Genomic DNA, 16,186 nt, shown 5'->3' with positions numbered 1-16,186 from the left:
GTAGTAAATGCCTGTGGATCCGAGGTTCAGCAGGGCTAGTGCTTAGGTGATACGAGTCCGAGTAAACTTTGCCCTCTACAGCAGGAGGGCTTCTTGACATCAGACTGTCAATGCATCTATCAATCTCCAGAACATTCCAAAATCCCACTTAGCACAATGTTCTTTTGTTAAATCTCTCTATGAGGTCTCAGTCTTCTTCTACTTTAGTAGTTGAGGAGAAGCCTATCACCTGCGCGATTGATCATGGCTGATTGTCAGATGTTTTGCTTCGACATGTCGCTTATGCTTAGCCTGCAGGGAACAGTCCGAATGTCTCGTATTTCTAATGGAGCAAGACATGCATTCGGACCTATTTCGAAATAGAATACAGCTGGATGTTGCTGACGTAGGAACATTACTCGGACTCGGGAAGATGCGGTGAGCCCACCGTAGGCCTGTCATGGGTGACTTCAGACGAAGCTTGCTTTGAGTGTAGTGAGGTGAGATGGCAGAACCTAATCGACATCAAAACTCTGTGGGTGTTATTAGACGAACACTAGACCTTTTGATACATGTGCCCTAAATTTACCAGAAAGCTTCTCCTTGGTAAAGCTGGGATTGAGATTTCATAGAACACTTGCATTTTGTAATGACTACGAGAATCCCGAATCAAGATGAAGTTGACGACTCCAAGATACGGGTTCTGGTGGCCTTTTGAACTGGACTGGAGGCATAAAAACTCTTCTTGTTATCACTCTCGTACGACCAATAGTATAGTATATTGAAACTTTAGTCGATTGAAATTTCGGTAGGTGGGATATTGATGTGTGAGAAACTTCGGCCTTCCGCTCAGTCTTAGCGATCACTAGGAAGGGCGCCGCAGCTTCTGGTCAGCGCTAAGATGCCAAATTTCAATTAAGGTACCTAATCTACATGGATCAACACCCATAAGTTCGCAATTCATCACCTCAGCTGAGAATCCCATAATCCAGAAATTATCAAGTAAGTCCGACACGGCCAATCTTATGTGAAATACTTCTAGAAAAATGTGGGCTACGCTTCTAACCGTTGCTCAAAATGGGATGTCTAGTAGGGAAACAATCCCCACTTCCACGGGGCGGAGCGCTATATCAGCATATTGTGGAACCAAGCAATATCGACAAGAGCGAGCTGCGCACAAGAGCATCTCAAAGAGTGCTAACTGTAGCGAGAGAAGTTCAGAGGAGTAGGCCTCGAGAATAGAAGATAAAAGGACGGCTTCTCCTGCTGGATATCTAGTTCTTGTTTCCAATCATCCTCAGTAACAACACAATCAACACTCCAATCGCATCACTACAACCAATACTATCAATAGTTCACACTATCATCCTAAACAAGACTCTTAACTTATTTCTATACAACATATCCCCAAACCCTATCCATCAAAATGCAGCTCACTAACCTCATCCTCACCTTCGCCGCTACTGCCTCCGCCATCGACGTCTACTTCCACTCCCAGAACGACTGCAACGGCGCCTCCCGCCGCTGGAACAACGTCAACCCGGGGACCTGCATCAACGCCGGCGCCGGCACGGGGCAAATCCCCTCCATCGCGTGGCGCGGCGTCCCGACCAACTGGCGCATCACCTACTACGGCACACACAACCAGCAGTGCACCAACATCAAGACTACGCATATCAAGTCCAACGTCGTGTGGACGTGCATGTCAGGTGGCTACTGGGGTGCGCGGTACCAGTTTACGAGCAAGAAGCGGGCGATTGGGATGGAAGAGGAGGTGTGCTTGAAGGGCGAGGGTGAGTGTGAGGGGAGCTTGGGCCCAGCGGATGAGATTGTTGCGGAGGATGGGACGATTTGGGAGCTGAAGGGGCTGAGTGAGGAGGAGATTGAGGAGTTGTACGGGAAGGTGGTGGATGGAAGCGAGATTCCTAAGGAGTTTGAGGTTCGTCGCCGCAACGTTGGGGCTTAAGAACTTCAGCCGCAAGTACGCCACAGTCGGAAGGATCATCATGTATGGCGGTTTCATCACCCCCCACCCCGAGGCTCAGAGATGCCAAAGTGTCTTGGGCAAAGTATCTTCTGGATCCAGAGGCAATGAATCAACCACAATCCACCCGATCTATCTCTCTCTTTCCCACCATCTTGAAATCCACCACGCGATTACCCTAATGTCTGTTTGCAATACCACTGATTAATGTCTCCACGTTGAACCGTTTACAATGTCCTATAGACCTTTATCGCAAACGGCGAGAGCCTGAAAACGGGAGTAGCCATTACGGGGTTCTAGGGGAATCTAGTGATAAAGAATGGGTTTCATGGTCTTCACACCAGCTAATGTGACATGCTCCCGTGTCGCTCCTGGCCGATCGAAAGTTTCAACCTTAAGATAGGCGTCTCCAATGGCCCAGACAGCAGAGCGATCGCCGGTATTTTCAATTAGTCGTACAAGCCCCGAGGATGTGGTTGAGAGGGGCTGAGATGCGGGTGGTTTGGATACGTCAGAAACGCTGCAAAATGAGCCGCAAGTGTCGCTCTAGAGAGCGGGGGTGCGCTCGGATGAGCATAAAAGAAGGTGTCAGTCGCCGATAAACCATCTCTGATCGACGATTTCCTGAATTGAGATGTCGACAGACCGCTGAGCCGCCATTGTTGAGAACGCTAATGGAGACAAGGGAAACATATCCGTTTGAACCATATCCATCTGAACGTTGCAACTCGTGGGTATCTAAGCGTAACGAAGCTCGAAGGATGTGCAGCTTCCCCTACCTCTCAGTCGGGATGACAGGTGGCTGGAAGATGCGGTCAAGCTGGGTACGCATTGGGCTGGTCCAGGGGGATTGGCCAGTAAATGAGGAGCAAGTGGCCAAAGTAATGCCATTGGCGGGATAGCTGAGGCGTACCAAAAGATACTTAACTCATCCTAGGTTACCATCGCTGCTGGTGACACTTAGTAGCTATTGACGAAAGCAGTATTTCCAGACTTTGACATCTTTTCAATTTATTCTGTATTCTCTCAGCCCTGTATGACCCATTCGTTATGGTTGTCATATACCAAGTCATATGTTGATGATATCTCCTCAAGCCCCTCGCACATAGGAAGCCAATGGACAAGCTCCCAGACCTGAACTCTAGAGTCGAGGTCAGGCCGCACTCTTCAAGGACACGGACAGCCGCTGGTTGAGAGACCAACAAAATTAGAAGATACTTAGTAGATGCGACAGACTCTAACTCGCTTAACCCCAATCAGTACGGCATCAAAAATATTCTACGGCTTCCGTAGTCCGAGATTCAGAATGATCCACAGACGTTCCATTATCTAATCAGATTGATCACTACCGAGTGCTGGGCCCAGTGCGATGGATCTAGCTCTGGGTGGGGAAAGAGAGTCGGCTGTGATGGACGTACTTCGGCGCCACGGTTCCACGTGCTGTCTGCTTGCTCCGGTTTTTGTAAGCTGCTGAATGACGAGTAGCACATATTGCGCTGGTTCGTGAACCCTGTGGTGGCATTTTCAGGATCAGAGGAAATCTAGTCATCGAATGGGAGCTCGAAAGAAGGGTGGAAGTAAGGATCCATCACGCAGGCGACGATTCCCGGAGCTGGACTTTGCGGTCCCGCCTATGTCCGGCATCCCTCCGGCACGGCGTCCCCTCCTCAGCGGCGCCGACATTTTTATCGGATCACGGCATCACCAGCGCCGTGCTGTTTGAAATCTGATCTGCAACGTGCAGGTACCTTAAATGACTTTCGGATCTTCCCTTATGCTCGGCGCTGTCGGTCGGAGGTGACAGGTATCCGGAGGAAGGCATACATGGCACAAATGTAAAGAAAAGTCCAACCGTCATCATCGAACCGGCGGATCGAGTCGAACGTTTGATGATTTGCATGATGTTAGTTAGCGCATGGCCAGCACAAGCTGATAAATCCACGTGAAAAGGGCTCCACGAGGTCAAAATCAAGCTCATGGAAATCCCACCGGCCTGCATTCTTAAAGATCTTTAGCTTGATAAGGCCAGCCAATCTCGGTGCAGGGAGACGAGTCGACGGCCCCTTTCTCCCTCGTCGCGGTGGAGTTTTCGGCGCCGAAGTCTGTTCGTGAGACTATGAGAGCCCACGTGGGGTACCTCAAGCCTAAATTTTCGGTGTAAGTGACATGCTCGGCATCGGCGGTTACGAGTGCGCCGCCCGCCGAAAGGATCCAGTCCACCTCCTGAGTCCCGGACCCGTTTCGACCAACAACAATCAATCACAGCGGGGGCAGCCGCGCAAATTCGCTGCGCGAGGCGAGATATGCAGCTGGGCTTGGTCAGATTCAGATCCATTCGGTGCTATCGGAAACCGATTGGATTGCTTTTCGTCACAATGGGGTGTCTGTTTGCCTGAGATCTGGGTGTTTGTTTTGTCAATTGGACATGGGATAGGGGGCGGTGGGCCGTTAGGCACACCTGGACTGGTCCGATGGAGATTCACGGCGCGGACCTACCATCTGGAACGTGGGACCGCTGACGCCTTTGATTCTTTTTTCCAATCTTGCCTGTCCGTTTGGGCTGGACTACTTATTCGCCCCTGTCCCATTTGGATCTTTAATTCTAGGGACCTTGTTCTTTAGACAATTCCGCAGTCAAAGAGAAGCTCACTTCAGCCAACGTCTTCAAGCTATTGTGAACCTGTACAGCAGTTTTGCTTTTCTCTTGGATACAGACAACAACGCCAGACACACAACATGTCGAATCGACAACACATCTCGTCCCCCGCGGACTCCCAGACAACCGTCGCAGACCCGCAGCCCTTCATGCCCGACACCAAGGCCGACCACAACCCGGACAGGACAGACTACGAGTCCGAAGGCCAGCAATCGAGCCTCAACCAAGCCGTCGCCGACCCGGAGAAGGGACATGGAGGCCCTCCCGTGAAGCCGTCATATCCCGGAAGCGATGCGCCAGATGGCGGAGCAACCGCATGGCTTGTTGTTCTCGGAGCGTGGTGTACTAGTTTCTGCAGTTTTGGATGGGTGAACAGTACGTTGCATCGCGTGGAACCTTGCATTGAGCCTCATTCTTGGTCGTGTCGGTTTTGAATACTAACGTGTGTCTTGGCGTAGGCGTCGGCGCTTTTCAGGAGTATTATCAGAATGACTTGTTGAGCAACTACTCTCCGAGCACAATTTCTTGGATCCCTTCGCTACAGATCTTCTTCATGATGGCCATGGTAAGACTTTCACTCTTGCATGTCGCTTACATCGTTTTGTTGGCTGACTTGGAGACTACAGGGCCCTGTCATCGGCACACTCTACGACAACTACGGTCCCCGCTGGCTCATTTTTGTCGGCACGATTCTCCACGTCTTCGGCTTGATGATGACCTCCCTCGCAACTCAGTACTACCAGATCCTCCTAGCCCAGGGCATCTGCTCTGCCATCGGTGTCTCTGCCATCTTCCAACCCGCGATGAACACGATCCACGGCTGGTTCAACATCAAGCGCGGCGCCGCTTTCGGCCTTCTCTCGACCGGCTCGTCCATCGGCGGCATCGTCTTCCCGATCATGGTCACGAGGCTCATCAAGCAGGTCGGATATCCCTGGGCCATGCGCACCTGCGCCTTCATGATTTTGGGGCTTCTCATCATTGCCAACTTGACGGTCCGCGCGTACCACCCCCCACGTCCGCAAAAGGTCACCAAGGAGATGCTCCTGCGCCCGTTCAAGGAGTTCGAGTTCGTTTGCGTCGTCATTGGTTTCTTCCTATTCACATACGGCATCTTTGTCCCGATCAACTACATCCAGGTACAGGCCCTCGAGGCAGGCATGAGCCCGGACTTGGCGCAGTACCTCGTCGCTATCCTCAATGCTGGATCCTTGTTTGGACGTATCTTCTCGGGCATTCTTGGTGACAAGATTGGAAAGTACAACATCTTCGTGGTGGTCTGCTACTTGACCAGTATCTGGATGCTGGCGCTCTGGATCCCGGCGAACTCGGATGGCGCGCTGATTGCTTTCGCCGTGCTGTTCGGTTTCTGCTCGGGCGCGTACGTATCGCTGATTGCGCCGCTGGTGGCAGCCATCTCGCCGTTCCAGGAGATTGGGTTCCGAACGGGAATCACCTTCTTGACGAACTCCATCGGAGGACTGACGACGAACCCGATCAACGGTGCGATCCTGGCAGGACCCGGCGGTTGGGTCGGTATCAAGGTGTTCTCTGGCGTCTTCTGCATTGCGGGGACAACATTCATTTTGATTGCCAGGATGAAGAGGACCGGCTGGAAGGTATTTGTTGCTTTCTAAATAACGGGAGAAATGGCTGGAAGTTTGGTATCGACGAAGCACGCACGCATATGGAAAGGACTCAGCATCAACATTGGCATTGCATTATAGACATCTCCCATCTTGTACTTTATACCCTCACTTATTCCTAATCATGGCGTGGAAAAAGACCTATGTCTGAGGCTAGCCGCTAGTTTGTCAATATAGAAGGCATCTTGAGTTGTCATATATGATTTTGGATACCCCGAATAGCTGTGAGAACGTGCAACCTTCACAGTAAAAGCATGTCTCTGTTCCCATTGGCTCAATTCATTGCCCATTTTCCTTCATGTTAAGATAAGTCCGTGTTGCAGCTTCAATGAAGGCTCCGTTCCTAGTAGAAGTATGATCCAGCAACCCTTTGTTGACTTAATCCGTATCGCTCACCAATTTGCTAAAATGGGTTCATTCCGGTTTCCAATGCTAGAATCCCTCATCCCGTGCTGTCTGAGTTCAGTGAATGCAGACAAACTGCATGGAGATGACGAGAATGAATATCAATCACTTGTCGTCCTTCATATGACATGAAAATTCTGTATTTCTACTGTTGTGTGCAGAGAAGCTATAAAGGTGAACATTTAGTAGAAACGGTTTACCGTCTAGGTTCTCGTACAGAACCTTTATCGCCATTAAGTCGAGTATACGGCCAGCCAGGTGGAGCTCGCCACGTACAGGACTTTACCATGGAGTCGGCGACCCCGTCCCAAATTCCACGTCAACCCTTTATGGCTTTCCGCCTTGATGGCCATGCTTTCCCAAAATCTTCAGAACCCTAAGCGGCAAGACTTTCTCCCGTCTGCCTGAAATACATCAGTCCAACGAGATTTGTCTCCCTCCCAGCGTCTAATTATTCTCGCCTTCTTAACTTACAACACCACGAGCTCTGTACCACCGTCGAACACAAAAAGCATACATTATAACATTTGCATCGTATTATTCAATACTACATTCGCCACCATGCCGCCAACACTTTCCTCTCGCATGATGATAGGCCCTGTGGGTACGCCACAGTTCGACCCCAACACGTCTCAAGAGGAGCTCCAAGATTCAATCATCGTAGCATGCGTATTGGGATACGCCATGATCGGCGTTCTCTCTCTTGTCTGCATCAACAACTTCCGCTTGGCAGCGCTACCAGCCTGGTACAAAGCTACAGAACGCAGGACAAGAGACAAAGCCCTCTTGGGTTTCTGGTACTTTGCCGCCATCTTCCTTTGGCCCTCGGTTCTCCCTCCATGGCTCGTATGCCGCCTTGGCTTCTATTGCTCAAAGAAGTTTAGCAAGATCAGCAACAGGAGACGCCAACGAAACAATTCCACTTCGAGGGCTAGGAGGGGCATGGACCTCGGCAGGTGGGAAGACATTCCACTTGACGGCATCTCAGCCTCCAGAGTGGTTGAACAAGAAGATTCGAGGGATAGCAGAGGGTGGAGATCAACGACTCCTAGGCCCGTTTCAAGTCGTTCAATATCGCTACAAACGATCGAAGAAAGGATCGCCAATCGCTGCATACAAAGTGGTGCAAATGCACCCTCGACCGTTCCGACCTTTCAAACATCGCGCGCAGGATCGTCTAGAGATCAATGGGAGTTACAGAAACTGAGGGCGGTACCGCATCAAGGTCGATAGCCGATGGTAGTTAACGAACGTTTTCCACCATTTCTCTCATTAGGGTCCAATATTCTCAAAATAAAGAAAGATTATTACAACTTTATCTGACAAGTGACAAACTTATTATATGCAAGCTGCTCGGTGTCATTTCCATTAATGATTCTAGCTGACCATGGCAAAAGAAATAGGTTGTTACACTGAGTTGAGGCCAGCGAGGACAAAAAGTTGCGCCGAGGGGGAATCGAACCCCCGGCTCCCCGACGCTGCTGGATGGCAACGGAGAATTTTACCACTAAACCATCGGCGCCTCTCATTGGTGACCCTGGTAAAACTGTACAATATTTTGGACGCATAGGCTTGTACGTTCGTGGTCCTGCGAGTCTACGGAATGCTAACACCCAACGCTAAGGCAAGCAAAAAGGGAGAAGGAGAGGAAGAGGGAGAGAGAAATGGGCAATTCCGTTATGGGATAGATAGGCTAAGTTTTGAATCATCTGAGGGCCTCTACGTCAGGGTTGACAGCAAGGTCTGGTGAAGCAGCCTAGCTTTACTGACTCAATCATCAAACGTAGTTGGGACTTGTGCTCTAGATTAAGAACTATCGCAAACTAAGCCTGTGACAAATTGCTCCATGTATGCACCACTATAAACTTTCTAAGGGGAGTCCCGCCTCTGAACATAAACCTCGAGCCCTTCCTGCACCACAAAGAACGTGGCATTAGCCTTCAGCGGCTGACTTGGGTGGACTAATTCAAACTTGAAGTCTCTGAAAAGCCGTGGTACAATCTTGTTGATCTCGAGCAGTGCCAAATTACGTCCTATGCATACATGGCTGCCTCCGCCGAACTAGTGATGCTTGTCAGTCTACCATTCTCCGTGACCTTAAGCCGAAGGTGCTTACCTGGAACATGTATCTCTCCATTTTCTTAGCATTGTCAACTTCAACCAACCATCTTTCCGGCCGAAAGTCGTCCGCATCCTCGCCAAATGTGCGTTTGTCCCGGTGCAAGACCCATCCGTTGACTGCGATTTCGGTGCCGCCAGGGAAGAAGTGCCCGTCCAGCTCCGCGCCTTCAGGGGGAACAACACGCGTAATGTTGAGCCCAACAGCAGGCCGCACCCGCATGGCTTCCTTCAGGCAAGCTTGGAAGTACTGGAGACCTTGGGCCTCACTCCATGAAATGTTTCCTGTGGCGGGAAGCACACCGACATCGACAGCTTCAGTGATCTCATCTACTAGCCTTTTATGAACGTCTGGTGAGGATAAAACGTGCCAGAACAACGACTGCATAGTTGATGCAGTGGAGTCAGAGCCGGCAAAGCTGTAATACCTATGTTAGTCTTACTCCAGCAGTCCAAGAAGGTTGATGCGACTCACATCGCCCCATGAGCAACAGCGAAGACGTCGCCCTCGGTAAATCTCTCAGGGTCTTTCAGGTGCCCTTTGATCAGACTTGCCAGAAGATCCTGCCTTCCGTCATCGTTCCTCAACTTACCCTCACTCTCCTTGTCAAACGGTCGTCGTCTCTCCATCTCACTTAGCGCGATTCTCGTGATCGGAGCGTTCTTGGTGTCCAGACTTGGCACAAGCTTCCAAAGAGGGTTGCGACGGAGCAGATGGTCCACCCAGGGGATTTGACCAACAATGCCATTGTATGCCTGTGAGCGATCTATCGTCGCGATGGCATCCTCGACGTCTTTCCCCTCGGCTAAAAAGCCGAAGCTCCGTGAGAAGGCTACTTCTCCCAAAACATCAAATGCGAAGTAATGCAACCACGCTCCCAGGTCCACGGACTTATCTGCCTTGTATTCCATAGGCGCCGACGCGAATCCGCCAAGCTTCGCCACCACCAGATCGATGGTGTCGTCAATAAAGGGACTCAGATGTTGCATCGCCGCCATGCTGTAAGGCACGTTGGCAACCTTCTTCTTGCGCGCATGAGCCTCCTCGTTGACCTCGGTGAAGATGTCCGGGTTCTCTGGCGGAGGGAACACTCCGTAGAACGCCGTCTTGTAAAACCTCTTTCCAGCGCTCAGAACATGTCTCGCAGCCTCTGGTGAGGCGATGGATACTTCATTAGGTCCGATGCGGACGACGGGTCCGTACTTCCGGTGCAACGCAACATATTGTAGGTGCGAGCGGCCGGACGCGGTGGTGATGACTTTCCAAAGACGGGTAGTCGAAGCGAGGAACGGCCCCGGATAGCTCCGGAGGGGGGAGAGGTACCGGGTGCGGAGGACATTTCCGATCAAGATCACAGACAGAATGATATGCCAGTATTGTCGGATGAAAAGGCCGGCCGTTTCGGTATAGGTGTGGCTCCGGTCGTTCTGGTCTAGGGCGTCGAGCGGAGAGTCCATGATTGGGTGTGTATGCGTGTGTGTGCGCGCGGGTGAATGACTAGCTATGCTCCAGGATGCGTCGTTACCAGCTCTTGGGGAACATTGACGTCGAGAACAGTAAATGGTGGCAGACGATGTCACTATCCAGCAGATTGCAGGAATCAAATGCAAATCTCGGACCTTCGAGGACGGTGGCAGCTAGATATCTCTATGCGGTTCGTTTACGATCCCTTCGGACTGCTTCAGATACAGGATCAATCTACGTCTCAACACACGTATGCGACTCTGATCTCGTATCACTCTGGAGGCCGAAGAACGTTATTGACATCACCGGCCTGTCTAGCTTGGCCTAACAGACGGCATTTCCTCACAATAATAGCCACAGACGTTGGTTCGGCGACACAAATGGCCTCCGAAAGTTTAATAGCCAATAAAATAACTGCCGATGGACCAGAGGTCATGGCGAGGGCGGGAGATGGTGATGCGGGGAGACGGACGGTGCGGAGTGGCTTCGTCACCGGGACATCCTGGAAAGGAAATCGTAACGGGCTGGGGAATGCACTTTTGACTTACCTAAGCGGTCGAATGTGCAACTGATGCGAGAACGATGTTCAGGCACGCCGATACCAGTACGTAATGTCGATGGAAGGGCATCCAGTATGAGATGGTAAAGGGCGATCATAATGTCTCGAATCAATCCAGGGGCTGCTGTGGTGATAGCAGTGTTCGTAGCCACCACTTCGTACGACTCGAGGTATCTTCACATATTTGCAAATTTCGAAGTGGAAGGACGCGCAATGTGAAGCAGAGCAAGATTCCCAGCATGATTAGACCACCATCTTGCAGTCGGGTACGGAAGTCTCTCGGCGATTCTTGGGATATCGAACTTTGTCATTCAGACGGATACCAAGTTCATGGTATGGTAGCCCTCTAAACGCAAAAGTATGCGGCAGCCTGCATCATCAGAACGCCCGTCACGGCCTTAAAATCAAGCAACAACGGGCCGGCCCCATCATGTTCGGATTGTGGGTTCACTGCCGTATCGCAGCTGAGGCTACTCAAGCATCCCCATTTCGATGGCTATGTAGTTGACGAGGCATGACGAGTGAGACCTGACGTTGAGACCAAGAGCCGCATCGACGCAAATGCCCCGATTGCCGAACCACTCTTTTCCCTCGAAGATGGCCTATCAGCGGAGATTTGCGGAGATGCAGCGGGATCTCGACGGGAGACAGGGCACGACAGATCGGAAACGGCCCGGAAACAATACGAATACTGGGGCATCCCGCTGGCAAGAGCACGGATTCTCGATTCACTGACGAGTCGGAAACTCTTGTGGAGTACGTAAAGCAGAAGGGGCAACAACAGCCGCGCAACACAGATCGAAAGGAGGACGATGTCAGCGGGAGTGTGTTGACGGGTGAATCGCGGGACAAGACACGACGGGCGCCGCCGCTGGGGCCTTTGAGAAGTCCCGTCTTCACCCGCAATCCCGGGGACCGCGGGGGAGAAGAAGGCGGGAAGAATGGAGACAAGTCTGCAGCACATGTATCGAGCCGGGGGATAGCCCAAGCTCCTTGCTCTAGGGCGTGGAGCACAGAGAACTGAGCTTAAGAGCGTGTTCCACGTTGCGTGAGGAAGCAGACAATGTCGGTACTTGGTACGGGAGCAACTCATCAGAGCACCAGCATAGCTTGTTATGCACGACTCTGAGGCTCTGTCGAGTCAGCCACACGCGCACATCGCAAACAATGCGAGTATGCTGGATCCTGTATCGTCTGGTCTCAGCAATCTCGTCAGAAGTTACGGGAAAAGCATAGCCTATGGCCAAAGCTACTCGAGCTTCTTGACTCGTATCTATGGCTGAGGGGTGGTGGCTCTCTGGACTAGTCCGCCCTGGTATGTGAAATCGCAATTCAACGAGTGAAAGAATAGGGGTCGAGTCACTTGAAGGTAGCAACACTGACAGAGGATACTCATTTATGCCAAGCGGAGTCGTCGTCACGAGGCAGATAAAACGGGAGGAATGGCTGTCGATGTTGAGGAACGACGCCAACGGTCACAGCCTCATTGAGACATGGCTTCTAGAGGTTCGCCAAGGGATTGATTGGGCGGTAACGGGCTATGATTAGCCCAGCACGGAGCATCCCAGACTCAATCAACGGTTAAAATGGCGTTTCTAATTGCTTGCGGCACACCTCGGAGTTCGGGCCAAGACCATCATCTCCAGATGAATGTCACCGAGGTGGTCGGTGGGCGCGGAGGAGACATTGGAACATGGGTGACCGGATTGCGGAACCGCAGGCCCCCCTCGCTCGAAGAGCGTCCGAGCTGTCCGGCACAGCCAAAGCATGATATCCAAAGAAGCAGGAGGGGGGGATGATCTGCGGCCAGAAGCAGGGACTGCTCAAACCTTGATTTGGGTGGTATTTCTCTGCGTGCGCGTGGACAAGCGACAGGATGATGGATGGTTCTCGTCAAGTAGATATGAAGTATGCTAATTGTGCAAAGAGAGGGAGAGACGTGCACCGCAAACGAGGCGAATCGGGTTTCGTGGGCTGCCAACAGCTCTGGGATGCTCCCAGCAACGTTCCGCCAGCAGAAGAGCAAAGTGAGAGGAGGGCGAAGTCAGGCTTGACAAAGTTCCCTGCAGGGGTGTGCGATGGCATCTCTCTCAAGCTCCCTGCAGGCGTAGTCTTCAAGGGAGAGCCCTAAAATCTGGGGTTAAAGGAGGTGCGCCTGGCGCGTTCATAGGGCAGGCCTCGGAACTTGGCTGTCCCTCTGCAGCGATTTTTGCTCAATGACTAGAGATGGTCTAACAAGCGGGCTGGACCTTCTGGCAGTGTGTTTTTCTGCTCGAAGTCTGGCGGCGGCGAGTCAACCTTGAGTCTGCCCAGATATTAGGGCCCTTTCAGACGGGGCAAAGGATGGATGAACTGGGAGATGATTTACGGAAAGATATCCGGAGTGACATTGTGTATCAGAAGTGGGATTCTAGTGGCTTCTGTCAGCCGGAGTGGGAAATTGCCATGTTCGGCTTTAACTGCAAGCTGTTAAGCTGAGGCCCTTGATGGCCTTATTTCGTTGAACAAGATTGACGTCGGGGGGCAACGGCTTGCGCAATCTCGATGATGGAGTTGCGCCAAGGCGTACGGATACAGCCGCCTCGTGATAGCGATATGCCACATCGCCTCATTGACGCAGTAAGTAGGGGCCAAGGAGTCCGAAGATGGCGCTGTCCGCCTGCCAAGAAAACGACTGAGTAACGGTGCGACATATGCCTCCACCGGGGAGCACAGCCTGTCTGCGATTCGAAGCGGATACGCGCGTTTCCAAAAGCCTGATGTCGTGACATTTAAGCGACGGGAACAGGTAGGATTAGGCATCTCGATCCGCTTCTGCAGTGCTTTGTGCCAAGGCTGGAATTGAAGGAGGTTGTGAGGCTCATTCAACGTGATCACCGCGCGCGAAGCTGGAGAGACAGCGGGGTTGACGGAATGGAGTCATTTTGTTTCGTGCGGCCTGATGCTTGCCCCAGTCGTGACCGCTAGCATGTGGGCAACAGCCAAGACCCATGCCGTTCAAGCCGGGAATGCAACGATGAAGCTTTCAGCGGACTGCCCGTCCTACTGTCCTTTAACCCAGAGACGCCTAGCGTCTACTTTGTCAGGTACATGGCGAAGGTTGTCAGTTGACATGCTAAGGAGGCGGGGCGGAGGGTGGGAAAAGAATATGGTCGACTTCTATGTGCCATGTCTTGAGTCTGTCAGAGCCATGACTGACAGTAGAGTATGAAATTGCCCGGTGTCAGTTGTAATCTTGTTTCAATCTAGAGTTGTGTGTCTGGGCTCCGTGTACAATCCAGTGTGCTTGGGCTAAATCCAGCAACGTTTGGGAGTGCTATGTAGGGGAGATTATTTTTGGAGGATCAGAAAGCTCTAGACTCGCCATGCTAAAGATTCAGCGCTGATCGAGATAAACAGAGACGACGCCAAGACGTCGGGGGCCAGTATTTGGCCCTCCCACGTGGGATAATTAGGAGGGAGCAATTTGCTTCCGGGCGTGGAGGTGGTCGAGGTACGACTCAGTTACCGCTTAGCAAGCATGGCTTTACATGGCCTCAGTCTGTCTAGCAGCGTGCCATTGATGTCTTCATCCATGTGCACATCCTGTTCTTCTCTATCAAATTCAAAACCGCTAAGTGAACATCATCAAGGGCTCATGCAGCGCTGGTCAATTAGACAATCGTTAGCAATAATTGGGCACTGCTCGCCTCGTCCTTGCACCCTGGGAGAATCAACTTCAAAGCGCGGACACCCCTGAAGGTGCATGTGCTCACAGCGGGCCCTAAGGCCTCACTTGCAGCTGCGAGCCTGCGACAGACCAGGACAAGCCAGGCGGCTAAAATGGGACTGGCTCTGATTGATGAACGTGGCAGTCTGCAGTGAGGGATGGATATTTGGAAAAACCTCAAACGGCAAATAATGGATCAATGCTGATTCTAAGTAAGTAGGTATCCATAATCTCGCAGGCTGTAGAGTGCAGCAGACATGATGCTGCTGCACAGGAACAGTAGGCACCTGTCTTACATACAGCAAGCAGCATGTGGGTGGACAACGTGCAGTCTGCAGAGCGCTGCAGCAACCTGCAGGAACTAAGTCCCGGAAACCCGCGGACTCAGATATGCATGCCTGCGTCTCTGAATAGAAGCGAATCAAACCCGGGACATATCAATCCAAATCAACTCGACGACGCCTTGTCTCGCTATCAGCATCTCCGAGACACCGTGCCAGTCCCCGATGGCACGTCCGAAAGAATAACAACGAACAATTCCATGGACGGACCGAAACAGAGACAGGAAACAGAACAATCCAGACCTCCCCAAGGCCCTGAGTATGATCACTGCCACCCCGCCACCTTTCCCAGCTGCTGAGGATGTACAAAGACATGTACTTGCGCGCGCCCAATTGTGCCCCAGCTCCTGTCACTTTAACCCGGACGCGGGCCCGGGAGCTAGGCCGGAAGCGCCACATCAGGGGTCTTGTCCACCCTCAGCCATGTGCCTGTCCAGTGAGATGTGCACATCCATCAACAAGGACGCCTTTGGAGCCTTGCCATCCTTCCTGCGCGCCTCAGCTCGCAACCTTAGAAGACGTACGTATGTACAAGCGCAACAACACATCGACCAGTTTTGACTGAACCTGTCAATGTAGGTAAGTAAGTATGTAAAAGCACGAATCGTACCAGAGTCTCAGAGGCACACTAACGCACTCAACAATCCGAGGAAACAAGTTGTACGGGTCGTGCCCTCCATGCAATCGAGATGACATGACATCAAGCTGCCTCGGTGCCAACGCCAGCCAGGAGCTTCCCTGCTGGGGAAAACGGCTCCCAGGCCTGGGCTTGCTTCTACTGCGTGCCATTCTCGAGTCACACCGCCTATGAAAATGCCCAATTCTGCGTGGGCAGTCAGAAAACCACCGACTGGAAGAGCAGCGGACCAGCATCCCGTCCATCTGATCTCCAATCTCGTCCAGCGCTTCCCCCAGAAACCAAGGCCCCAAAATGCCTCCACCACCTCTGCTCCCCGTCCCAGTTCCATCGAGAGGAGCCCAGTCCCCGTTCGTCAACAGCATCCATCCACCCCTCCTCTCCTTCTGCTGTTCTCCTCTGCGCGACGGTTGGCCCCTCCTTTTGCAGTGCAATGTCGCCCTCGCTTGTGGTTCTCTTTGGCCAAGTGAACATCCGTGCGAGAGCATAGAGCATGGGAAAGGTCAAAACAGGCCACTTTTCTCGCAACGGGCGTGCCCGCAATGTGGAATGCACCGCCGCGACGTTTCAGGGGGGCAGCAGTGTTGCAAGCAAGGCCGCTGGTTGAAGCAGGACGTCCGTTCATCGCCCAGTTGTTTGGTGTATTGTACCTGCTGCAGAGGAAGCTGCTACAGAACACATACATTC

At 52.1% G+C, this 16,186-nt stretch overlaps 3 protein-coding genes across 3 annotated transcripts; 2 read left to right on the top strand and 1 right to left on the bottom strand.

Moving 5' to 3' along the window:
• Nucleotides 1-1,405: 1,405 nt before the first annotated feature.
• CGCS363_v014895 (uncharacterized protein) lies at nt 1,406-1,945 on the top strand (the record flags this gene model as incomplete). The annotated part of the gene is made up of 1 exon (XM_036646744.1): nt 1,406-1,945. The coding sequence occupies one exon, from the start codon at nt 1,406-1,408 to the stop codon at nt 1,943-1,945; it is 540 nt and encodes a 179-aa protein (XP_036488643.1).
• Nucleotides 1,946-4,699: 2,754 nt separating this feature from the next.
• On the top strand, nt 4,700-6,256 carry asaE-5 (MFS transporter asaE; the record flags this gene model as incomplete). The annotated part of the gene is made up of 3 exons (XM_036646743.1): nt 4,700-4,994; nt 5,078-5,184; nt 5,246-6,256. The coding sequence occupies 3 exons, from the start codon at nt 4,700-4,702 to the stop codon at nt 6,254-6,256; spliced, it is 1,413 nt and encodes a 470-aa protein (XP_036488642.1).
• Nucleotides 6,257-8,539: 2,283 nt separating this feature from the next.
• On the bottom strand, nt 8,540-10,246 carry CGCS363_v014893 (Cytochrome P450 monooxygenase; the record flags this gene model as incomplete). Its single annotated transcript, XM_036646742.1, has 4 exons — nt 8,540-8,731; nt 8,787-9,207; nt 9,264-9,327; nt 9,382-10,246. The coding sequence occupies 4 exons, from the start codon at nt 10,244-10,246 to the stop codon at nt 8,540-8,542; spliced, it is 1,542 nt and encodes a 513-aa protein (XP_036488641.1).
• Between the last annotated feature and the right edge of the window lie 5,940 nt (nt 10,247-16,186).

Source organism: Colletotrichum siamense (assembly GCF_013390195.1).
Source record: "Colletotrichum siamense strain Cg363 chromosome Unknown KSG_Cg363_contig10, whole genome shotgun sequence".
In the NCBI taxonomy this organism is placed as follows: Eukaryota; Fungi; Ascomycota; class Sordariomycetes; order Glomerellales; family Glomerellaceae; genus Colletotrichum; species Colletotrichum siamense.
The sequence above is the reverse complement of the archived record's forward strand: the minus strand, read 5'-3'. Positions and strand labels throughout refer to the sequence as shown.